The following is a 25,287-nucleotide window of genomic DNA, read 5'->3' on the forward strand; positions in this document are numbered from 1 at the left end:
CTTTAATTCTTTTTAAATTCATGGGATCCTGGTTTTACAACCAAGACAACACCTTTAACCTGTCGCCTTGCTGATGAAGAATCCCGAGAGCCAGTACATACCCCTGAGGAAGGAAAAGGCAAACTTTCTAATACTTATTTACATTTTCAAGACAGAAAAACAGACAAAATTTGTTCTTTTTCTTATAGAAATAATCCGTGTTCCCTGTAGACATTTTAGAAAATGCAAAAAGTTTTAAAGAAGTAAATAAATAAAATGGATATTACTCATACATCAGTGACCTGATGATATCTACTATTAACATTTTGGTGCCATAGAAAAAGCTGGGTAACCTGCATTTTCCTAAGCAGTGCTTCAGGTAAGACCCATGAGGAAGGGATTGTTTAATTTGCATAGGAAGAAGAGATACAGGGAGATTAAATAATTTGCTAAAGTTATCCAGTGAGGGGGTGGCTACCAAAATGAAGATGGCTTGCTCTGGGATTTTCTTGCACCATGCAGAGGTGCAAGTCTTTTCACAGCCCCAGAGCTTTTCACAGTTACTTTTCTCCAGCTCATGGCTGAGGAAAGGGCCAGCCTCCTCAACGGAACTCAGGGGACCATGCCCGGGATGGATAAGGCGATGACATGTGTCAAAGCGGTTGCGTTATCAAGTTGTGGGTGCAGTTTTACCCTATAAACTCCTTTAGGAGAGGGGAGGAGGGAGTGACTGGGGAAGATTTAGAATCTACAACTTTGGAACCCGTTAGCTTGAAGAAGGCTTACGAAGAACTGCCCTAACAAAGAAAGCTGACTGCTGGCCTTTGCTACAAAGACCAGTAGAGCTAAACTATAGTGAAAACTTATTTCTTGTCCTTGGTTCCCTCCAGAAAGAAGTTTTGGGCAGCCAAGGTGGTAATGACCAACATTTGGAAGGCTCAAGCCCACCTCTGGGTAAAATTGGCATTGAGCACTGAGGCTGTTAGTGCACAGATATTGCTAGTTATCCGAGTAGTAGTGTCTTTCCCCTTCCTAAAATAAGCAGCAGTGTAGTCTAAACGTATCAGAAAAGCCATAAGTTTGCATTTCAAGGTAGGAACGTGGACATGCTCCATTAACCAGTATCCAAACAATTGATCTGTCGCTGAAGCTCATTTTCCTTAATGGAGGCATTGTCACAGCAACCAGCACCTTTTCATAGACATTAAGACCTTCTGCAAAATACTGGCAATAAAATCCCCTCAAGGTTCCAGCCACCCAGTTCACACCCCAGAATGATCTACTGCTAGGTAATTTGCATGGAGAGGTTAGTCTCTCAGTTTGAGATATCTTTTTGAGATAAGAAAGCCACTTATTTGGAAATCATTAAGTCATAGAATATTAGAGCTGGAAGGGATAGTAGAGATGATTCATCCCCACCTTGCCATCTTATAGATCTAGAAAGTGGGGTCACTATAACTAAAGAACCCTCAGCTCAGAGTTTTCACGGGACTTGCTCAAAGGGACCCAGCTGGTGAATAATGGAGTTCAGACTTTCTGATTCCAATCCAAAGATTTTTCAACAAAGCTTCTCTGATGAGTGCCACAAATTGATATGGATGAGGGAGGAAGAAAGATAAGACATAATCCTTACCCTGGGTTACTACTGTTTACTTCAGAGGTCACATTGATGAGATCCTAAGACTGGCCCCTTTAAAACCTAGAAGGAGTGACGAGGTTAATGATAGATTAACACTAAGTAGATAAAGCTACTCATTAAAACTCAGAAACAGTATAAACACTCATGATGTCATGACAAAGAGTTGAAGATTGTTAAAGGTGAGTATGCAGAAGTATGGAGGGACTTATACATCCTGAAACTCGTTGAGACTCAGCGAGACAGTAATTTAATCTTGGAGCCAATAGACCATTAGCAAATACTGCACTAGAGCTCTCTTTATTTTGATTCATTTTATTCTGTGCTCTTAGCCTTTGCCAGGTGCACTAAATATTTTGTAACAGTCTACATACACATCTTTTGGAACATTCCAGAAGGCATATCCTCTTCATATGAACATGCTAGTGGGACTTTGAAATCAACTTTGGAGAATTCTTACTTTGTAAAATTGATATTCATTAGCAGTTTTTCTATTCACAATGCTGGATTAAGATAAATTTACCAGTTTGTTAAAGTTCATGATATATTGGGTTGGCCAGAAAGTTCGTTCGGGTTTTCCGAACGAAATGTAGGCTATATTTACTATAATATAAAACTCCATGAAGTCACTGATAACACATCAGTGCTTTATTGTTACTCTTCAGTATATTCTGCTTCTGATCCTGATGGAATTTTGTTTTTCTTATTGCATCTACATGTGAAAAAAAAGAAGTGAGTTTCCAAGAGCACACATGAGTTTTCTGTACCTGGTTAGAGGTAGAGCTTAGACCCAATTTGAACTTGTTATACTGCCTACCAAACTGACTTCTTCTTCCTGACTTCCCTGTTTTATAAATGGCACCATCATTCTCCTGGTCACCCAGGGTCATAATGTTTGTCTTCCTTGGTGTGTCCCTTTTCCTAGCCTCCCAAGTCCTGCAAGTCTTCCCTTGAACTCTCTCTCACACCTATTCCATCTTCCCCATTCCACTACCACCAGCATCTTTTATACTCCTATGACTGAAGTAAAGGCTTGAGGTAGAGGAGAGAATACACTTGCCTTAGGCACGTCTCCTTCTGGGGGCAGTAGAGGTGAGGTTGAGGAGTGGAAGAGGACAAGGTGTTTGGGGTCCTGGGCCTGTGTCAATACCATTTCAGACTCCTCTCTCCCCACCCCTCTACTATGACTTAAAGAACCTGGGAAACCTGGTGCCAGGGCAGTGCACTTACTTGACATTGCCACTCTCCTTTTCTTTGTGGAGCATTGTAACAACTGATTCAGAGAACTCTCTGAGAGGTCACTTCCTCCTGGGGGCAAGACCAACCGACCATTTAAGCATTCTATATCAGCTTTATTTTACCTAGAGACAAGGAGAATGCTGAGCTAAGGAGAGTGAAATTACTTTTTCTCCTAAAGAAATAGTTGCAGATTTTGTTGTTGGATTGATAGGGAATCCAGTTCTAGGATGTGTTGACCTTCAGTTGGGATGCAACCTCTCAGAGTACCTCTTTGAATCCCATCACATGTAACCCAATAAAGAGATGGAAAGAGAGACTCCCTCTGAAGAGACAGAGTTTAGGTGACAAAAATCTCAAAAATGTGATTAGTTTGGTCAAAATATGTGTACAGATGCTGATAATTCAACTGTTTCTTGAATATAACCTTTATTACTTAGAGTACTTTTATCACATTGTGATAACCTGTTCACTTGTCTCTCCTCTGCCTGCGTTCAAATTCTGTCCCTGACCATGACTAGCTATGGGTACTGGGGAAGCTATTTAACTGTGCTATGCCTCAGTTTCCATACCTACAAAAGGTGATAGTAGTACCTACCTGACAGAATGATTATATACCTACCTAGTACCATGCCTGGCTCATGGGTACTCAATAATTATTTGTGAGTTATTTTACTAGAGACATTTTCTATAAACGTCTCTAGAAGGCTAAGCTTAAATAATTCATTTGTCACATTACAAGCTGAGTTTAGGGAAGAGAATTTGGCCAACGGATACTCTTCTATTAATCAGACTGAGCTGAAGATAATGTGTGACTGTCTGTAAAGAGAAGTGGAAACCAGATAAACGTTTTGAATATTTTATGACAGCACTTGAGAATCGATAGGATGTCTCCATTCCCACATTTGGACGGGTTCTTGGAATTGCCTTCTGTGTCCCATCCAGGATAGCTAGAAGTTGATTTGAATTTCTTTCTGGAAGTTGTGGACTATGGGCACTATTTACTTTTTGTTGTCTTGCTTAGCCTGAATTGGTCTCGCTCTAATATCCCAAGCTTTTGGAGCCCATATCCTTTACTGGACATCCTAGTACGTATTGTCTTAGGACATTTTTAGTTGTCATGGTTTGTCATTTAATTTATTATAGATTCACTTTAAATTTCACTTGGCCGTAGCTCCTGTTGGGGAAGGATAGAGTCTTATTTCTTTTTCTCTCACAGGGATGTATAAGAATGGTGAACTATTTGCTGATTGATAGGTCTAAAATTATGTTTGTCTTACACATTTGGAAATGTCATTTCTGGAAGGGAAGGTGGTAAATAGCCTTCTCTGGAGATCTTTTAGAATAATGTAGTTTCTCACCAGATGGAGGTGATGAAAGTGAGATCTTCGGGGGGCAATGTAATGGCCTCTGCTTCCAAAATCGGAATTATTTGAACTTGAGTTTGAATGCATATTTGAAAATAATGTGTTAAAAGTATGATTTTTGTGTGTTAAAAGGGTGTTCTATGGCGGGATAGTCTATTCAGAGGGTTGGGCTGGGATCAGGCCAAGGATGCAGGTACATAGAAAAAGGTTCTTTAGTGCAGAAACCAGAAGAGAAGGGTAGACAGAAATTATAGGAGAAGGAACACCAAGTCTTGGGCAAGATGGCGGGTATGTTTGCTTGGCATCACGCGACCAGTGAACTGGGTCTGGCAGAGAGCAGGTGTATTAGTTTTCTGTCACTGACATCATAATATCACACATTTAGTGGCTTCAAACAACGTGTGTTTATTCTCTAGGTCAGAAGTCTGCGTCTTACCCAGCTAAAAGTAGTCTCCATTTAGAAGTCTCACAGTCATCTCGGACTTAGTATGTCCCCAATGGAGCTCCTGCTGTTCAACCCAAACCTACTTCTCCGACTGTCTTCCCCATCTCATTTTGGAATCACCCAGGTTAAAAACTCTGAACTCTTCTTCAACTCTTCTTCCTTACAAGTCCCATTCAGCAAATCCAGTTGGCTCTGCCTTCAAAATTATATAATCAGAATCTGATTATTTCTCACTGTCTCTAGTCTGGAGTCCTGCAGTAACATCTTTACTAGATTTGCTTCTTCTATTCATGTTCCATATTATTGTATCCTCAGCACAGTAGCCTGCTAATATATAAGCCAGATCCGTCACTCTTCTACTCCCCATGGCCAGTTGGTCCATCTTACTCAAAGTCAAAGACCTTCTGACAGCCAAAGAGGGCAGGCAGGACCATCACTTTGGCCCTGCTGCGGTCTCCAGTGATGCTGTCTATCTACCTCATAGGCTGTTGGACATAACATCATCAGACTCTAATAAACGTCTCCCACCTGCTCATAGCCATGGGTCATCCTTGGTCAAGGAAGCAGGTTTAAGGTCAAAGAGGAGCATTTGGTTCCTGCACAGCCTCTGGCCCCACCCCTGCCTTCTCCTGACCCCACTGTGATGGCCACCAGAGTCTAAGTGCTGGGACTTTTCCTGTCTGACTCAAAACGTTGATAGAAAAAGATTTCCCCACAAGGTTCCATACTTTCCAAACCAATGACAAGCCCAAGGGCGTTTTCTGGTTCCCCTTCTCTTGCACCTAGTAGAGCTAATACCTTCAGCAGCAGCTGGGCTGAGACACAAACCAGTTGTTGGGGTTTGAGGAGGGGGCCAGTTTTCTTGGAAAAGGGGAATGGGAGGGAGTCGTTCCTCTTCTAAGTTAAGCACATCAGTCTCCCAGCAGCTTTCTGCTCAAATGCTGTGCTCCTAGGGACTTTGTGCAGGAGGTAGGCATCTTTGAGAACAGTTGCTCCTCACTGTTGAATTCAGCGGCTGGTAATGAGATGAAGGATCTAGACAAAGCCTTTCCTTAAAGGTCATTAGGGTGGCTGTGGTGAGGTATTCACCCTTATGCCTCCCCTTGCACTGTTCTTGGTATCTAGAGGGTTCAATGCATGTTTCTTGAACTGAACTGATACATTTTTAAAAGTTAATGAACATATCAGATGATAAATCAATCACACAAATAAGGCCTAGAAAATGGACATCTTATTATTACTGGAATTTAATATCAGTATAGCCAAGGGAACTGAGAAGGGGGCTAAGATCGGCCAAGGGCCTTTCAGGACATCTGTGGTGTCAGTGGGTGGGGTTGATGTGTTGTGTCCTGCTTTTGTCTGATAGGTCATTGCTTGTGAGCAGCAGTATGACTCTTCCTATGATGCTCGCTGTGACGTCTGGTCCTTGGGGATCACAGCTATTGAACTGGGGGATGGAGACCCTCCCCTGTTTGACATGCATCCTGTGAAAACGCTTTTTAAGATTCCAAGGTAAGACACAAGATGGCGCTCTTGGCTTATTAGTTCTTTGTGAAAGAGGCTCTTTAAGGATAATAAATTGTTCATAAACAGTTTCTCTCCAAACCTGTGAAAGCCTGATTGTAAAATGTATTTCTTTTTTGTGGGGAAGTGGGGGCAGATGCAGGAAAGTGGGGGAGAGGGTGTTCCTGAAATGTAACATTCTAAAAATGATAGGACTATGTCATAACAATTGCATATTTTCAGTACTCTAATTTTTTTGACATGTTCATTTTTTGCGCTTTGCACGAGAAGACTGAAAATGTGGTGTTGGATTAAGTAATCTGTCTAAATACTGGTGTTTTCTTTTTAAATTATATAATCATGTCTGGTTATTTTTTTTTTTTTTCTAGTTTGACTCTTTCTCCAGTATGCTGAAAAACTTAGGGATGAAATAAAATGTATGCCAGCACTAAAAAATATCAGAAAAATGTTACATCAGTCATGACTTTCTCTCCATCCTTTAATTTCTGTCTCAATGGGCAATTGTGCTGAAAGAGATCTATTTGAAGGGTATTTAAATGCCATTTTATTTTCTATTGTCTGTATTCATTAAGGGTTTGTACAAGAGGTTTGGTTGTTTGTCTTTCATCAGAATAGGGCTGATGTTTGGCCTGCTCAAGCCTCTAGTTACAGAAAATGAAGCTCTGGAAAGCTGCATCCAGGAGGGTTGCCGGTTGGGAGATTTGTACCTTCCACATGTCTCTTTCAAAGGAAGGCCCTGGGCCGGCTGGGAGCCACTTAACTGCTCTAACAATACAAGTGTTAACCTTTCCTTATCTGCACAATCACACAGCTATCACAGTCTTTAAAAATGTCTCCTGATTGCAATTTGCATTTCTGATTAGGTCTATTTATATGCAGATGAGGCTCTGTGGCATTCATCATCATAATGTTATCGTTTTATACTTAATCCGGATGTGAACAACCACCCACCATTATTCCCAAAATGATTCCCACCCAAGTCAGAGTTGGTTTTTTCCGCCTTTTCCAAAGTACAAAAACAGGTTCTGGTGATTAGGACAGAGCTCCTGGCTTTTAAAATTAATAGTCTGATGAATGTGCAAAACAATGTAAGAATGCAGGATCCCAAAACAGTATTGTGTACAGTAATATGTCAGGAAATGAGAACTGGTATCTGGGATGATTTGTGTGTTTTGATTTTTTACAAATGGTTTACTCTTTATTTACTGTAGCCACATAATTTCTCAGTTATCAGAATTAAGATGTGGTTTCTGATTAGCAAGACGTGTACTTTTGATAAGGGATCATCTACTTGGATATGTGTTTTCTCTCAGTCTTATTTATTTAATTTTTAGTGTGCATTTGTGTACAGAGCAACTGTTCAAAAATTTCATAGGGTGATAAATATGAGGCAGCCTAGAAAGTGTATGTGTGTGTGTGTACATGCAAATGTGTGTGTGTTTAACAGACCCTTCATCTCCAGTGACTCCTCTTAGCTTGCTCGTGGTGCCCAGCCAAACCTCTGATATCTAATAACCTTTATACTTTCACTCCCCTCGCTTCTTCCATCTTGGGAGAAGCTTCCAGATCTGAAACACAAATAACCAAGCCCCCTACTGCTTGCCTCAGGACAGGGCGAACTTCAGGAACAGAGCAATTGCTAGAAAAGGATCTTGGGGTGACAAGGATCCTTATCCCAAAGTAGGTTGAAGCTTGCTTTCTTTCCTTCTGGTGGAATCTCCAACCCTTTTACCATCTCTTGGTTCCTGTGCAAGAGATGAATCAGATTGAACTAGGGAACGTCAACACTAGTCGGTTAGCAGGACCCTCAGTGTGATTACGTGTGCTCAACACTTTGCCTTTATCACAACCTTAACGGCCAACTGGACATTTCTGGACAGGAAGGATGGAGGTTTTTTTAAAAAAATGTAACATATTTGTATGTACTGTATAGCTTTTTATAATCACTAAGTTATTTACTTAAAAAGTATCCTGTTAATTAGAATCATGCAGTTCTCTTATGAAGGGCTGTAGATCGACCAAGTGCAGTCTCATGTGTGTTCACGCACATGTGTATACTCTGTCTTAATCTTGAGTGGTAAAAATGTATCCTTTCCTCAGAAAAGGTCTTCGATGGAAAGTGGAGAAATTTAACATTTGCGTACTTTAAACAGGCACTTAGGTTATCTACCTGTATGTTTCATGGGGCTCTCTCATTCTATCTCAGCATTTCCTTTTGTAATAGAAAAAGAGTAAATGACAGGTAATGACAAAAATCCTTTGAATCTATTAGGCTTCAGAATTTTTTTTGGTTATGAGTGTTGTCGGTGTTCTGGAATTCTCGTCAATTAAACGATGAAGTCCATTGCAGAGCACTCTTGGGGGCCAGAGTACTGTGTGTGGCTTCCTCCTCTTCCCTACAACCCTCTCCTGACTGGAAATAAATTGAGTAAATTACCAAGGAAGGAAGGAAAAGACCTTTCCTCAGTCAGGGAAGAAGTGACTTTCACGAGTTCTAAAGGACAGGGATTAATGCAGTGCTGGTTACATGTGAGGTGGGAGCCTCAGATGTCAGTGAAGCAGGTGATCACATGGGCTCCCCAGGCTTTGTCATGAAATAGGAGTCGAGACCTGCCTGGATGTGCCTGATTTGCCTGCCCAGGGGTCTCCTGCTGTCCCCTCTCTGCCTCCACCCACCTTGCCCTTTCTTTTGACCTTCACATTAGCAGATGACACACGGGGTCGTGGTGACCTGTCTTTGAAACACTGAGACTCACAATCTTTCCCACATTGCAGACACAGAAATTGTCTGCTGATTGGCATTAGAAGATGACACACGGGGTCGTCGTGACCTGTCTTTGAAACACTGCGTGACTGACAATCTTTCCTACATTGCAGACGCACAGAAATTGTCTGCTGATTGGCAGAGCAGCCACTGTTTGCTGAGCCTGTCAGCATGTGTCATCTTGTCTAACGCCTTTGCTCTAAAAAAGTCACCCTTTCTGACAGTCACTGCTCTGTCTGCTGCTATTTCTCTCCAGGAGTTAGAAGAGAGGAAATGAATGAAAACCATTTCTCTAGGCATCAGTGGGTTCGACAACATCTCTCTCAGGACTCTCTCCTGAGGATTGTAAATTCCAAAGGCTTAGAAGGATCCTGCAGATGACCAGGATATAGTTTTCACTTAAAAGGAGATCTGATTATAGATTATTTGCAAGAACCCATAGAATTAGGAGTATACAATTATGTACATTTCTTGGCAACCAGGTATCTTTCCTTAGCTTGGAGTCTTTGGCTAATGACCTCTTGGACCTCCACAGATGGGGTCAGGGAGACAGCAGGGACTAGCGTGGGCGTGTTTATTGGACAAGGACTGGGAGCCATGTCACCTGCCCATTTATTTGGGGCCACATAGCTGCTGACTCTGTGCAGAGTCTTACTGCACATTGAGTGCTTCCACCGCATTCCTGTGGAAAAATGCAGAGTGTTTTCAAGATTCCCAGCAGAAATGTCCTCGGTTGGGAGTGGATGGGAAAGAATGGCTTGAACATTCCAGTCCCTGAAGCCAGTGATTTTTCCTTCGTAAAGAGAAATTTCCCTGTAGTACACGATTTGGGAGAAGAACTTGTGGTACTTCCAGTTTATATTCTGGCTTGTTTTCCTCACCAAATTTAGGTTGTTCCAAACTACCCAGCGAGTTAGTTTCCTAGGGCTGCCACCGCAAATGACCACAAACCTGGTGTCTTAATAGAAATGTATTCTCTCACAGTTCTAGAGGCCAGACGTCCAAAATCAAAATGTCAGCAGAGCCCTGCTCCCTCTGAAGGCTCTAGAGGAGACTGCTTCTTGCCCCTTCCAGATTCTGGTGGCTTCTGGTGCTCTTTGGTTTGTGGCAGCATAGCTCCAGTCTCTGCCTCTGTTTCCACGTGGCTTTCTTCCCTATCTCTCTGTGTCTTCTTTTCTGTCTGACCAGTAAGGGCACTCGTCATTGGATTTAGGTCTCATCCTAATTTAGGATGATTTCGTCTCAAGATCCTTGTCTTAATTACATTTGCAAAAGACCCTTATTCCAAATGATGTCACATTCTCAGGTTCCAAGGGGACATATCTTTAGGGGGCCACAATTCAACACACTGCACCAACCAACTTTCATGTTCACCACGTTCCCTGAGAAACTAATTTGGGGGGCAAAATATAGGACAAGTAGCTACATGATGATGGGAACACGATAGCTTAGATTTATCGAGTGCTAACTTATGTGGCAGGCACAGTGCTATGCGATTCACAAATACAAATGCATTCATTCCCACAGTGACCCTTGAGGTAAGTGCTATCACCACCCTTTTTTCTAGAGGAGAAAACTGGAAGCCCTGGGAGAAAGTCGCTGGTCCTGCACCTATGGAAGGAAAATGATTTGAATCTGTGAAGTTTGACTCCAAAGCCCTCATGTTTTGCAGCTACACTGAAAAGTTAAAGACCTTCCTTAAATTATACTCACTTATTGATGAATTATGAATTCAGCACCAAGGGGACTGGAGTATAAAGAAATGAATAGGGGGGAATAGTTCTCGGAGCTTTCTGAGAGGCTGTTCCTGAGTTATATTTGGCTTGAATAAAATTTTCCTTTAAAAAAAAAAAGAGACAGAAATGAATAGGCTATCCCGGCCTTTAAGAAGCTCACAATCCAGCTTCCTTCTCCGTGCTCCCAATTTCAAACTGACACAGTAAACCTGAGAGTTAGAATTTTATTAGCATCAGTGAGTGTGTCAGTCAAGGAACTGAAGAACAGAAATCAAGAGTCATCATAGGTGAGCACAGGCCCTCCTTGGCTCATTGATTTATGACTCCCAAATCCCTTCCCTTCTCCAAACTCCCCTTCAAGCATCTGCCTTTTAGTTCCTGTTTTAGAACACTTAAGACCAGTGTTTGAACTAAAGAATTTCAGGTTATCATTGTTGGTATCCAGTCCTTTCTGTCCTATCCCACCCTCCTTGCAAAACCTGCACCTGCCATGAACATCAGGGCTGTTTCTGGTAGGGGCAGCATCTCCTCCCTTTCATCTTCCTCTTATTTTTTCAGTAGGAAAACCTTGCTTTGGTTGTGGAGTAGATGGAAATCTGCTTCTGGCATCCTGATTTGGAATGCGTTTTCTCTCAGAAACTATTTTAAATGGTTATTTAGGAGGAGGCAATGGAATACATGAAGTTCTCGCTTTTCGTCCATTATTAGACTCTTATGGCCAACTCGAGTTTTATAATTGAGTCTGAGGACATAGCCTGTCTCTAGAACTTCATGCTTACGTAAAAAAATGCTTCCCAAGCTCTAAACTACCCATTTACAAAAGTGCTTTGGAACACAGTCTGCTGGGGACTTGGGAACGAGCGTGCCCTCTAATCTAGGATATCTCTAACTCTGTTCATGCTAAGTCAGGCTTGGGCTGAGTGCTTGAGTTGCAAGGTGAATAAGACAGGGATTTTTTTCTCTCAAGGGGAACATAGTTTACTGTCCCCTCCCCCATTCATTGGCAGAAGTGAAATGGGCAGAAGTCGGATACCCAGGAAAAAGGAGAAAGGAGGAGAAATCACGGAGGACACTCTTGGGCTACCTGGATGCTGTGGACGGTAGGGCTCAGAAAGTATGAGTCTCTGTGGGTCTCAATGCCAGCAGTTGACTCTTGTTCTGAAACAGACTCCCTGGGCTGAGTTTTCATCTAATTTCATCTGAATTTCTATCATTTTTAAAGGGTAAAGATTTCTTTTATTCTGAATTTCCCAATTCACAAAGCAAATTGTTCCTACATGGGTGGGAAGCCAGCTCCTCAGCTGTGAGAAGATTCAGAGGCAGCAGGGAGTCCTGAGTCACCAGTAATTGTCTTAGTATTACAGAATTGTCACAGGACATTTTCCCTTATGGCTGTGAAATATAAGGAAAAGAAATTAAAGCTAAACTATTGTTGGAGTGTAATGAGTGAGGGGGGGGTGGGTGTTTAATGGCACAGTAAGGCTGGGTTTACCCTGGGGGAACTTTGGTTTCTCTTCATCAACCCAGGTCACTTAGCTATTGGCCTGAGCAACAAACCCTCACAATCCCAGCTTCACTCATAAAGCAAGAAGAGCTAGAAGAATTAGCATCAGTTAGCATTTATTGAGTGCCTAAGAGCAAAAAAAGTTTTGAAATACTCCAGTAGAAAAACCATGGTCTTTTATGAGTCTTTTTCTTTCTTCGGGTTTTTTCTAGTTGCATTTTAGTGGATTGTAATCCCTCCCCCTCATGATGCCTTGGGGGTACCCTCCTTCCCCGTGGGGTATCCTTTCCATTTCCTTGAGAACATAACATAGTAGCTGGAGGCAGCTGGCAGAAATGCCCCGGAAGGCTTCTGCTCTGTGGAACATGTTTCCACACTCTTTTTAATTTGAGTTGAGCAGCTGGGGCTGTTAGTTCCTATGGAGGTGTAGCTTGCTGCCCCCCCTGAATCCTGATGGGCAGGGAAAGTTCAGCTTTGCAGGGTTTCACCTAGGGATCAGATGGCACAGCAGGAGCATGCCTCCAGGGAGTGCTGGTCCCCATCCCCCTGGAGTAAGAGGCCCACCTTGAGAGAAGGGAAAGGCCAGTGAATGCGAGGTGCTGACTTCAAGCACTATCTGCGCTTTCTCCCTCATGACGCTGATTTCATTATTTTGGCACCACTTTGGCTAATTCCCATTTAGCTCCTAAATGGTGGAGAGATGGGCAAAGAGGGTAGGCAAGGAAACAGAGCTCGAAATAGTACCAAAGGGTTTGAGGCACCCTCATTTCCTCTTGATTCCAGAGAAAACCAGGGAGTAAAGGTGAAGAATAGTTATAAACTGTCTTCATGGGTTAGCATAGTGGCAGGGCAGGGGCAGCACAAGGATGAAGGGTGGTAAGGTGGTTATCTGGATGAAGGCTCATCACAGCTGGAGCTCTCCATTCCTGGAGAATCCTGGAGTCAGGTGAAGCAAGCGTCTTAGGAAAGAAAATATAGCATAGTGGTCAAGCATTGGGGTTTGCGTCACTTATCTACTGGCAGGTAACAAACCACCCCCAAACTTAGTTGCTTAAAACAGCAATCATTTATTATTTCTCATGAGTCTGTGGGTTCTCGGGTGGATCTTGGCTGGGCTTCCTCGTGCAGCTGTGGTCAGCTGGGGATTTGGCTGGGCGCTGGCTGGTCTAGGATGGCCTTGTCTAGGACGACTTGGCTCTGCTCCATGTGGCTTCTCGTCATCTAGCAGGCTAGCCAGGGCACTTCTCACATTGGTGACAGGGTTCCAAGCATAGATACAGGAAGGGGTAGAAAACTGGGCTGTTTTTACAATGCATTTACCTCAGTGTTCTGTAGTCAGTCTGCATGGGTTCAAATACCAGTTCTACTGCTTTCAAGCTGTATGAATTTGACCAAATCACTTGTCTCTGCACCTCAGTTTCTTCCTCTGTAAAATGGAGATATGAATGGTATCAGCCTCATAGAGTTGCTGTGAGCAATTAATGAATGTAAATTGCTCAGAACAGTGTATAGTAAGCATTCCATTTTTGCTGGCTGCTATCAAAGAAAAAAATCTCAAAAGTGTATTTATATTGTAAGGAATTTGCTTTCCCTTGTAGCTCAAGAATTGACACCTTCCATTCAAAAGAACCACCTGTGAGATCAATCATTTGAGGGTTTTAGTTAATTGACTGATTGATGATTATATGGGAAATTGAGAATGGAGACTGATTTCTCAGTAAATCCTTACTACTTCCACTGTGTCTATCTGAGGGAATCCGCCTTGAATATCCATTGTCACAACTCCTTTGTTAACAGACACACTCCTAAGAGATGTGGACCGCCCCCCCCCCCCAGTCCCCATACATACCCATGAATGTGATAATGGGACTGCCCCTTGGGGAGCAGAGCTGGCCTTGGTCCCCATTCCCATTATGTCTACAATGAGTAGTGATACTGTCATCCTCTGAGAACTGAGGCTTGCAGGGCTTTTCCTTTCCTCTCAGTTCCATCTTTGTGGCAGCTTTGTGCTTGGTGGGTGAGTTGTGTGATGGGGGCTTGGCTGCCTTCCTCTACAGGGTCCCTTCAGCCCTCTTGGTAGGTATAACCTTCCCCCAGGTTCTGGAAATTTCATGTCCCCAGGTAAAGGGACAATGGTAAGAGCTCTGTCAAGATTGGGTTTCATTTTGCTACCACTTTCTCCTCCAGAGGGAATGATTTCTTTCCAGCTCAGCCTGCAAAGGCTATAAACATTGGCAAAGGGAGACTGAAACCCAAGCCAGGTGAGGGGATTGTAAGGAGAGCACTTCGTTGCTCCAGATGAGTTCAAATTTCTTGGCTGGGAGGAGTGATACTCCAGGGACTGAGCAGATGAGACTGCTGACCCACTGACAGTGATCTTGGAAGAATTCTGGAGGACAGGAACAGTGTTAGAGGAGTGGAAAGGGAGAATGTGTTTTAATTCTTCAGAAAAGGGAAGAAGGCAGGACCTGCAGACTACTATCTGGTGAGCTTGACTTTACGCTGGGCTAATTATTAAGATTCTTTCTTTTCTTTGAATAGCTTATGAATTCTTAGAAGGAAAAGCTGTGATCACTAGGAATTGGCATGGGTTCACTAAAAATAAGCTATGTTCGACTAATGTCCTTGTTTGGTGTTACTGCAAGATGAAAGCAAATGGGGACTGTTTTATACAGAATATATTTGGAATATTGCCCTAAGGTTAAAATCTATTTTGATGTCTTTGTGGCCAAGATGGAGAAACACAGGCTGGAGGATGGTGGTGGTGATGTTGATGGATCATAGATAGCCCAGGAAGGACTGTGTTGAGGAGCACTGGGTAATGGTGTGGGTGTCAACATGGAGGGAAGTCCTGGAGGCCCTGGGCAGGGCTCTGCTGACTGTCCTGCCTGCTGAATGTTTTAAAATATGTAATGAGTTGGAGGACATAGTACCCTGTTGGTCACATAAGGGTAGCTGGTATGCTGCATGGCAGACTTGGAATCCCCCAAAGACCTCTACTGCCAAGAACAATGGGATTCCCTAACAAGCAAGTAGGCTTGCAAACTCTGGTGAGCTGTATAGGCTGAGAGAGCCATGGCTTGAGAATTCATGGGCAGAAAATGAGTTTAATTGTGGCTGTAAGTTCAGTAGGGGTCAAACAGTAAGACAGTCTTTCACGGTTCACGTTTGGAAGTCAGAACAAACACCAGCCCACACTGGCTCCATCCCAACCAGACCTCCTTTGGAATGATGGCTTCGTTCTGGGCACCACACTCAAGCTGCTGCCAGAGAGTCTTACCCTGACAGAACTCTAGCGGGCCTGAAGCTGGCATTTCAAACTGGGATTCGGACACTCAGCTCTGGTTCTGCTCCTGCTCTGTCACCAGTCCGTCCTTTCACTTCTCAGGGGGCAAAAATGGCACCATCCTTAAGCAGAATGTTCTGCACTCAGATAACAAGGCCTGTGTAAACCGTTTCCTTCAGCATCCTCCCTACACTTTATGGGTACCAACAGAGGGAAACGTGAGTAGTCACCAACTGCAGGGCCGGAGCCATTCCCTAAGCAGCCGGTCTCACCCAGCACAGAGGTCCTTAATCTTCACTGCAGCTTACAATCTCCTGGGAGCTTTAAAAAATACCAGCGCCTAGGCACCACCCCCAGAGATTCCAATGTAATTGGTCTGGAGTCAAACGCAGCATTTATATGAATATATAATTAATTTTTACAAATATATACATTTGTAATAATATGCATATTGTTTTGTATTTTAAGGTTCCCCCAGACGATTCTGAAGTACAACCAGGGTTGAGAAAAACCCTGCCCTGAAACAACTATTAGACTGTTGTTTGTTTATTTATATTTCCAAACTAAAGTGTCTCCCCTGAAAGTTCTGGTTCCTGCCTTCCCCATCCCCACCCCCTGGTTGAGAGTCGAGAAATTAGAGATGTTACGGATGGGAGTGTGTTGTACATTATGAAGAATGTAGAAGCAGAAAAAAAGCATTTCAGCAGAATAGTCAGTGGTGATTGTCTGGGGTTGAACTGTGGTATGTCTCCCACAAAAAGATATGTTGACGTCCTAATTCCACAGGACCTCAGAATTTGACCTTACTTGGAAATAAGGTCATTGCAGATGTAATTAGCTAGGTTAAGATGAGGTCATACCGGAGCAGAGAGGGTCCTTAATCCAATATGACTGGTGTCCCTATAAAAAGAGGGAGATTTAGGAACTTCCCTGGTGGTCCAGTGGGTAAGACTCCGCGCTCCCAATGCGGGGGAGACCAGGTTTGATCCCTGGTCGGGGAACTAGATTCCTCATGCATGCCGCAAGTAAGAAGTCTGCATGCCACAACTAAAGACCCCATATGCTACAATGAAGATCTCGCATGCTGCAACTAAGACAGCCAAAATAAATAAATGAATGAATAAATAAATATTTTAAAAAATTATTAAAATAAAAAAAAGAAGAGTGAGATTTGGACCTAGACACACAGACATATGACGACAAAGACATACAGGAAGATGGCCACAGTGCCACAAGCCAAGGAATACCTGGGCCACCAGAAGCTGGAAGAGATGAGGAAGGAGATTTCCCTAGAGGCTTCAGAGGGAGCCTGGCCCTGATGACACTTTGATTTTGGACTTCTGGCCTCCAGAGCTGTGAGGGAATGAATTTCTGTTGTTTTAAGCACCTAGTTTGTGATACTTTGTTACAGCAGCCCAAGGAAAAGAATACAGCAATTTTATCTTGTTTGGAGCCTGTTGTTCCTGGACAGCTGCCTAAGTCATGATTAGGGCTAGAGGGTTGGGGAAAGGAGTGAGATGTTTGGCCTGTAAGAGTCCTGGGGGAGGGGGTAGTGGGGGAGGGTTACATTGGCTAGACTTCCACTCCATCAACCCCCAGGGGGTATTTCTGTAGAATCAAGGTTCTTACATACCATGCCTAGCAGGACTCAGATAGGAAGTGGGTACATGAGAGTTCCTCCCCTCCCTTGCTCTGGGCCACTGAGCCAAGACTTCCTTCCCCATCCAGCCCTACCTGGGCAGGGAAGAGTCCCTCCTTTCCACAGTGCTCAGCATGGAGAACGGAGCTCTGCATTTCTTCTCTGAGTTCCTTCCAGACTCTGGACTTGTGGAGTGGAGTACCAGAATGAAAGGAAATGGCTCCATCTGAGAATAAAGGGAACCGCATGGTAGAAGTAGAACTGGGGGCATTGAGAAGTAGCTGTGGTGGCCTATCACGTATCTGGGACAGGTATTGTGAGGCAGGTGAGGATGTCCCAGAAGACCCACGTGTCCTTCTGGGCAGGGCCAAGCACAGTGGAGCACAATCCAAGGAGCAGAATTATGTGCTTTCCGTGTCCCAAGGGCCTCTCCACCTGCACAGAGGACAGATGGGCATCCCAGCATCATGCCTGGTCCTAGCTCTGGGATACAGATGTTGCCTTCCACCAGGCTTCATCCAGGTTTTGTTCTTTAGCTCCACACCTAGCTTGTGGCCAGTTTAGGGAACGGTGAGGAGTACTGTGTGTGTGGGAGGGTCTCCTCCTGGACCCTGTGACCTTATCGCTTCCTCTGCATCCAAACCCTCAGCTCCTGCTTACTTTGGCCTCATATTCTTGGTGTGAATTCTGGTTCTGCTCTCTGGAGTCCTGGTCCCCTCCTACCCCTCTTTCTGTGCCACCTGTCTCTTGGGTTGGAAGCTCCAGCACACATGCTGTATTACTTATCAGTCTCAGTGGGTGTGGCCTCTCCTGCTGCCCTTATCCTGCAGTCCACCCCTTCTATACGCCTTCCTTCTGGAAGAGTGAGGGGATGGGAAGCCTAGTGTTTGAAGGACTGAGGAGAGGTTTGAAGTTAGTTACCTCTAGGCCACCAAGTCACAGGGAATCTGCCTGATTTGGACATTTCTGGAAGTCACTCAGCATCTGCAGGATAATACTGACTTATATATTTTTCTAATGTCTTCAGGCGCAGCCCCATAATAGCAAGATCTGAGGTGCACATCCCCTCTATTAATTTCTTACTGCTGCTATAAGAAATGATCACAAACGTAAGTGGCTTAAAACAACACAAATGTATTATCTTACAGTTCTGGAAGTCAGATGTCTTTAGAATCTGACTAAACTCAAGGAGTCATCAGGGTTGAGGTCCATTCTGGAGGCTCTAGAGAGAAATCCATTTTTTGCCTTTTCCAGCTTCTAGAGCCTACCTGCATTCCTTGGCCTCTTCCTCCATCTTCAAAGCCAGCAATGGCTGGTCAAGGCTTTCCCACATTGTATCACTCTGACACTGGCTCTTCTGCCTTCCTCTTCCCCATTTAAGAATTCTTGTGATTACACTGGGCCCACACAGTAATCTTCCCATCTTAAGGTCAGTTAATTAGCAACTGTAATTCCATCTGCAACCTTAATTCTCCTTTGCTATGTGGCCTAAGAATGTAACCTAACGTACAGATTCCAGGGGTTAGGACATGGACATCTTTGGGGTCCATTATTCTGCCTACAGTACCCCTCAGAATACTGCCCAGGAATTCTTAGAAATCTTCAAAGGTGTGCTGCATTTGTGGCCACAGCCATTTTGAGCTACCATCGTGTGACCTCTGCCCTCTTATTTCTCTCATGTCTGACTCTTCTTTGCCCACATCTGTTGCCCTCTCAAACGCCATCTCAACACCCCTGCCTGTGGGGCTGCTGGTTCTGGTTACGCCCAAAGGCTCTGATCTTTGGAGGCCAAAGCACTGGTTCCACCCAGAAGAAGGGAAGTAGCCTCTCTAGCTCTGAGCTAGACCCTGTCACTTGCGTCCCTGTGCAACTCTACTTGTGCCCAGAGCCTCATCATTTTGGTCAGCTTCTGGCCTTCCTCTCTTGACAGAGTAGCATCAAATCCCTCTAGAATAACAGGTTCTTCTATTTTTACCATCATTCTTTTAATCAGTCCAAGGAGACAGAAAGGAAACAAACCTACACCACCCCCTCCACCTTCCTCTGTACTTCCCCTGCTTCAAACTTAATCCTTTTGGTTGCATGAGTTAGTCAATAGATGCTCTTATTCATGTGAAACTACACTTGAGGTTGAAGCTGAATAAAGGAGAGGTACTGACTGTCTAGTGGTCTGCAGGGTGGGAGGATACAGGACAACCCATCTCGGTGCAGAGAGGAACTAGTAAGTCTTCTATACCTATGCATTTTAAATCTAAAAACCAAGAAACAAATTATGCTTTCCTATTACTGAATATGAAGATTGACCCTGGCGCCTTCACTCAGTCCATGTGTTGGATGGTCCTTTCTGGTTTGATCTGCAGATGAATCACGAGGGAGCTCCACAGCCAAGGGGCTGAGAAGGCCCCACTTGTAGGTTCAAGTGTAGAGTCCTTGAAAGCACTGAGGTTAAAGGGTGCTTCATTAAGTGGTTGTATGGCAAATGCCATCAAGTGTCAACTAAATAGATCTTCACAAAGTGGACAAGTGGCTTTAAAAGATTTCTGCAAAGCAACCTCAGATCGTATCTGATTCTCCTAATGCAAACACATCTGAGCAACAGAAAAAACTTGCTGAGATGATGACACTGCTCCTCCTAGGACAGCTCTTCATCAGCCACGTGAGGTTCAAAACAATGATAAGCTAATCAGCTATGCCAAGAAATCAGTTTTTAAAATTCAAAATTACCATGAAGACTATCTGAACTATGGATTTATATCCACTACTGTTAATGATAAAGCTCTTCCTCAGTATATATTGTGCAAGAAGTCATTAGTACAACACATTCAAACCTCTGCAGTCTAACTGCTGAATGTTTGGGAGTAATGTTAAAAAATATATTATTTATTTCATCTTATTCATTTTTTAAATTTAGTAACACTTGTACACAATTGATAAGAAAGGAAATTGTTATTAGAGGGTACACTCAAAAATTTCTTACTGATAAAATATACAATCAAAAAAATTTGGAGACCACACTCTTCTAAACGTAGCTTTGGGCCCTAGTTCAGCCACTGTAAATAGTTCTAAAATCATTTGTCCCTTCACAATTCACATTTACTGTCTTAAATGTAATTTCTTTGAATCTCCACTGTAATTCTGATAGGTAAGGTTTTTGTCATTTTAGAGTTGAGGATTCAGGGCTCAAAAGAGTTAAGGTTTGCTCCACGACATACAGTTAATAGAAGCTGATATGTAGCAGGGGGTGAGCTTCAAGTGGTCTGTAAACTCCCCAAGATTGAATGCAGAATGGGTCATTTTTAGGAAGATGGTTGTCATGAGTTGAATTGTGTTCCTCAAAAGTTATATTGAAGTCCTAACCTTCAGTACCTCAGAATGTGACCTTCTTTGGAAATATGGTCTTGACAGAGGTAGAACATAAGCCCTCCAGTTTGTAGTACTTTGTCATGGCAGCCCTGGGAAACTAATACAGTGGTCCATAACTCTGAAAGGGGTTCAGGACCCTAAAACGCTTAAAACCACTGATGTAATCCAGTGCAATCATGAGCAGAGGAAGAAGCCCAGAGGCTGAGAGTTTCTCTAGGTGATGTGGCTAATTAAGAGGGATACATGGCTGAGTCCCACACGTTCTGACTCCTCAGTTCAAATTCAAGGCCAGGAGGGGTGAATGTGGAGAAAGTGACCTTTTCCCTTCATCACTAGATTTGTTGTTGGTTCTGCCTTGGTGGCCCGCCTCCATTTGGCATGCCTCACCATTCTGCCGGTGACTTTAAAGGAACAGGTGGAAAGTGTGTTGTGTCTTTGCCTTGATGATGATGTACTTCTCTGGAGATCATGGTCTTCCTTCTGCTCCCCCTTCACTTCCTTCCAGAAGTTCACATTTGGTACTTCTGTGTCTATTAAAAGAGGGGAAAAAAAAAAACCCAACTGTAAATAGATATGTATATGAACAGGGAAATAGTTCATTGGCTTGGTAATGTTAAGCTCTCTAACTGGAAAGGCATTGAAAAAAAATCAGTGCATCTGGCACAAAATTACAAGTCAGGGAAGAATGACTCTAGGGTAAAAAATATTTGACAAGTAAGTTCGGCAAAATGTAAAAGTTTCCTAGTTAAAACTAGGAGCATGTGTGTGAATAGTGACCTACTTACAAATGGACTGTAAACTGTTGCTCGGAATTAATTTATTCAATCATCTGATCAGTATTCATCAAGTGTACACTGTGATCAGGCACTGTGTCAGGCACAGCAGTGAACAAAACTAATTTCCTGTCCTCATGGAGTTTTTATTTTGGGTGGGGGAGAGAAATAATAAACAGACAAAATATGTAATATGCTAAGTGGTGATAGGTGCCTGACTGAAGAAAATCAAGTGGGACAAGGGGAGTAGAGGGTGACAGCTGGGGTGGGATTTACTATTATACAAGGTGCTGAGCAAAAGCCTCTCTGATAAGGTAGAGGGGAGAGTCTAAAAGGAGTGAGGGAGCAAGCCATGCCTAGGGAAAAAGTAAGGGCAAAGTTCCTGAGATGGGAAGGAGGTGGGCGTGTTTTAGGATAGCAAGGAAGCCAAACTGGAGCATGATGAGAGAAAGGCAGGGCCTTGTAGGCCACTGTAACGGTTTTGGATTTTTTATGAAAGAGCTCAAAAGCCATTAGAGTTTGGAGTAGAGAAGTGACATGAAATGACTTCTGTTTAAAGCGATCTTCTGGATAGTACGTGGAGAATGGAATGTTGGGGGGTGGGTAGGAGTACAGGCAGAGAAACAAGGGAGGTAAGAGGCTCTTACCTGTTATAACACAGGTAAGGGAGAACGGCACCTTGGACCAAGGTGGAGGTGGTGAGAAGTAGCTGGATTATGGATATAATTTGAAGGTGGATTTCATAGGCTTGCTGATGGATTAGATGTAGGGCGTGAGAAAAAGTGAGGAGATCTCAAGGTTGTTGCCTGGAGAAACTGGAAACAGGCTGTTTTCTAAGGTGGAGATGGTTGTAGGAGGAGCTGACTTGGTGGGGGTGGGGCAGGAATTAAGAGCTCTGTTTCTGACATTAAGTTGGAAATGCAAATTGGTCATCCGAGTAGAGCTATTGAGCAGGCAGTGAGAAACAGGAGTCTGGAGCTCCGTGGAGACATGTGGTCTGATGTCATCAGATGAGAGTCATCAGAATATACATGACATTTAATGTCATGGGTCTAGTAGACTTTACCTGGACAGTGGGTGTAGATAAAGAAGGTACAAGTTCCTGAAGGTGACTCCAACATTTAGAGATGGGAAAGATGAAGAGAAACCAGGAAAGGAGTTTGATAAGTAGTGGCCACTGAGACAAGAGGGGGACTAAAAGAGGGTGGTACTCCAGAAACCAAAGAAGGAAGGGTTGAGAGAGAGAGAATGCTCAAAATGTATCAGTGCTCATGAGTCAAGTAAGATACAGGTTGAGAATTGACTATTGGATCTGATGACATGGAGGAAACTAGTGACTCTGTCAAGAGCTATTTCAGTGGAGCTATGGGGATAAAAACCAAATTGGAGTAGAGTCTGAGGTGATAGCAATATTCTGTTTCTTGAGCTGGGTGGTAGTTACACTAGCTTTAGATTGTACATGATATATTACATAATAAAACATTTCAAAAAGGGAGGGGAAGTTGAGATAGTGATTAGAGACAACTCTTTTGATAAGTTTGCTCTAAAGGGAGCAGAAAAATGGGATGGTAGCTGAAGGAGGAGATAAAGAATACATTTTCTAAGTTTCAGTGGTCATTTGTATCTGTGAGTGTTATTAGTAGGGCGCTGCCAGTACGCATGCATAAGACCGTGGTCTTTGTTATGTGTATGATGTAGTCTTTCATTATGAAGTGTATGCAGTATGAAAAATATGTTCTAGAGAAACATGTGCCTGGTTGTGGCATGATTCTATATTTAGCAATGTTACGTCCCACCTAGGATGATTTGATAATCTCAGTTGTTAATCTGCATCTTTGGGGTTGAGGATACAAATGTTTGAGAATAAAATAGATTGGGCAAGCTTCATCAGAGTTTAAAGTTAAAGATATAAATATTTAGGATACCATCAATTGAATATAAATGTGTAAGTACCGACAATGTATGAAGGATTGCTCAAACCTGTGGAGATGCAGAGATCAGACAGGCAGAGCTTCTGCCCTCAGGAGTTCACAATCTATTTGAAACTCCCTCATGTAACGAAGAGCACACGTAAGGCAGACAGAGGGAAGGTGTCAAATCTGTGGAGGTGTAAGAGGAGAAATGATTTTGACCAAGGAGATCCAGGAAGGCCTGGATTTGTACCTGCGCTGAACCATTACGGATGGATGAGGTGATACTTCAGAAGCGAAGTGAGAGCACGAGCAGAGGAAAAGTGCAAAAGTGGGTCCAGGACTGGAGTTTTGGGCATAAGAGTTGGGACTTGAAAGTGACTTGGAGAACCCCGTGCTGAGGGTCTTGACGGCCATCTGGAGCAGTTTGTTGGGACTGCAGAGAACTGGAAGCCATTAGCCTTTAGGAGAACAGTGACAAAAACTCCACCTGTGTTTTAGCAAGATACCTCTAGAGACAGAGTAAGGATGAACTGGAGAAAGTGCGAGCAAGAAGGCAAGGGGGGCATACAGAGGCTGTGCCAGGGCCCAAGCAAGACAGCACACCGCCGGGGGAAGGGGAGGGGTCGCAGGGGCACAGGTGTCTGGACTTGCTGATGCTTGTGGGGCACAGTCGGCAGGTAGAAATCAAGGCTGATCCATCCCCAGGTTTCCGTGGGTGTGTTTACCCCAGTCGTGTACTGAGGCCTGTCTGTAAATCTGAGGGTTCCAGTCAGAACCCTGAACCTGGGCTTTTCCATGTCAAGTTCTCACTCTCAAATCCATCTTTACTCACTCCTTTGTGTATCTGGGGTCATTTGTGTAGTTTGATTATCTCTCTGATTGGATGTAAGGGCCTTTGAGGGCTAGGACTATACCTTTCTGAATCTTTATATCTGTCATAGCGCCTAGGACCACAATTGTATGCATACTGTGTGCTCAAATTTGTTTAAAATAAAGAGTACTTCTGAGGTAACTGAGAGTAGATGTATCATCAAATAAGTCTGAAAACAGAGAAAGAGAAATGGGTTCACGGGAAAATAGGAGACAGTGAAAATTAGAGAGGCCAGGTGGCATAGACTTTTAGCATCAGACTTCTTTGATTGTTTATTGCTGTATTACAAACAACCCTAAATGGCCAAAATGCTTAGTGACTTGAGCAACAGTTGATGGTTTATCATGATGCTGTGGGTCAGGAATTCAGGCTTGGGTAGGTGGTTCTTCTGCTCCGCATAGTGAGAATCAGCTGGAGTATTGGCTCAGCTGGAGCTGCTACATTCAGCTAGTAGTTGACTGGGCCGGGAGTTCTGAGAAGTCTTCACTTACGTGCCCTGGGCTCCTACACGTGGCCTCCCCTGTCCACCGGCTTCCTCACAGCATGGTGGTCTCAGGGTTGTTGAACTCCCTTTGTGGCGGCCAACTTCCCAGTGCATGAAAGCAGAGCTGCAGCTCTCATAAGGCCCTGGCATGGAAGTTACACACATCCCTTCTGCTACATTCCACTGGTCAGAACGAATCACAGGGCCAGCCCAGATTCAAGGAAAATAGACTCCACCTCTCCGAGGGAGGACTGGCAGAGAATTTGCAGCCATCTGTAATCCACCACATAGACATTCCTGAATTTGAATCCTGGTTCTTCCATTGCTGGTTGTGTGATTTTGGGTAAGTTATGTGAACTCTTTTAGCTGAGATAATATCAATGTTATTGGGTGCTGTGAGGGAAAGAGATGATATGGCAAAGTGCCCTGGCATGTAGTAGGTGCTCAATAAATAGTAGCTACTATTATTACTACTGTCACACGCACTCAAAGGATAAGTACGATGAAAATTGGCAAGAGGACGTCTGTTGGATTTGACATTTAAGAAACTTTTCATGACTGCCTGACTTTGGGAGAAAGTAGAAGCAGGGTGATCAGCAAAAGCCAGTGGCAAAGGTTAAGCTGTAAGTGGATTTGAGGGCAGTGAGCACAGCTTGGCAATGAAAGGTGAAATAAAGTGAAAGGGACTGTCATGTGGGGAAATCAGGTTAAACAGAAGGGCAGGCGGAGAGGTGGAAAATGACATATGAAAGGAGATAATTGATGAG

General features: G+C 43.5%; 1 protein-coding gene across 12 annotated transcripts in view; it reads left to right on the forward strand.

The window, feature by feature from the left end:
- MYO3B (myosin IIIB) overlaps nucleotides 1-25,287 on the forward strand; it is a 506,873-nt gene that overhangs the window by 114,657 nt on the left and 366,929 nt on the right. For all 12 annotated transcript variants that reach the window (XM_079925177.1, XM_079925176.1, XM_079925182.1 and 9 more), the window contains one exon: nucleotides 6,030-6,175. In XM_079925177.1, coding sequence (XP_079781303.1) covers nucleotides 6,030-6,175 — 146 coding nt within the window. The remainder of the gene's footprint in view (nucleotides 1-6,029; nucleotides 6,176-25,287) is intronic.

The sequence above is a fragment of the Stenella coeruleoalba genome, assembly GCF_951394435.1.
Source record: "Stenella coeruleoalba genome assembly, chromosome: 6".
NCBI lineage: Eukaryota > Metazoa > Chordata > Mammalia > Artiodactyla > Delphinidae > Stenella > Stenella coeruleoalba.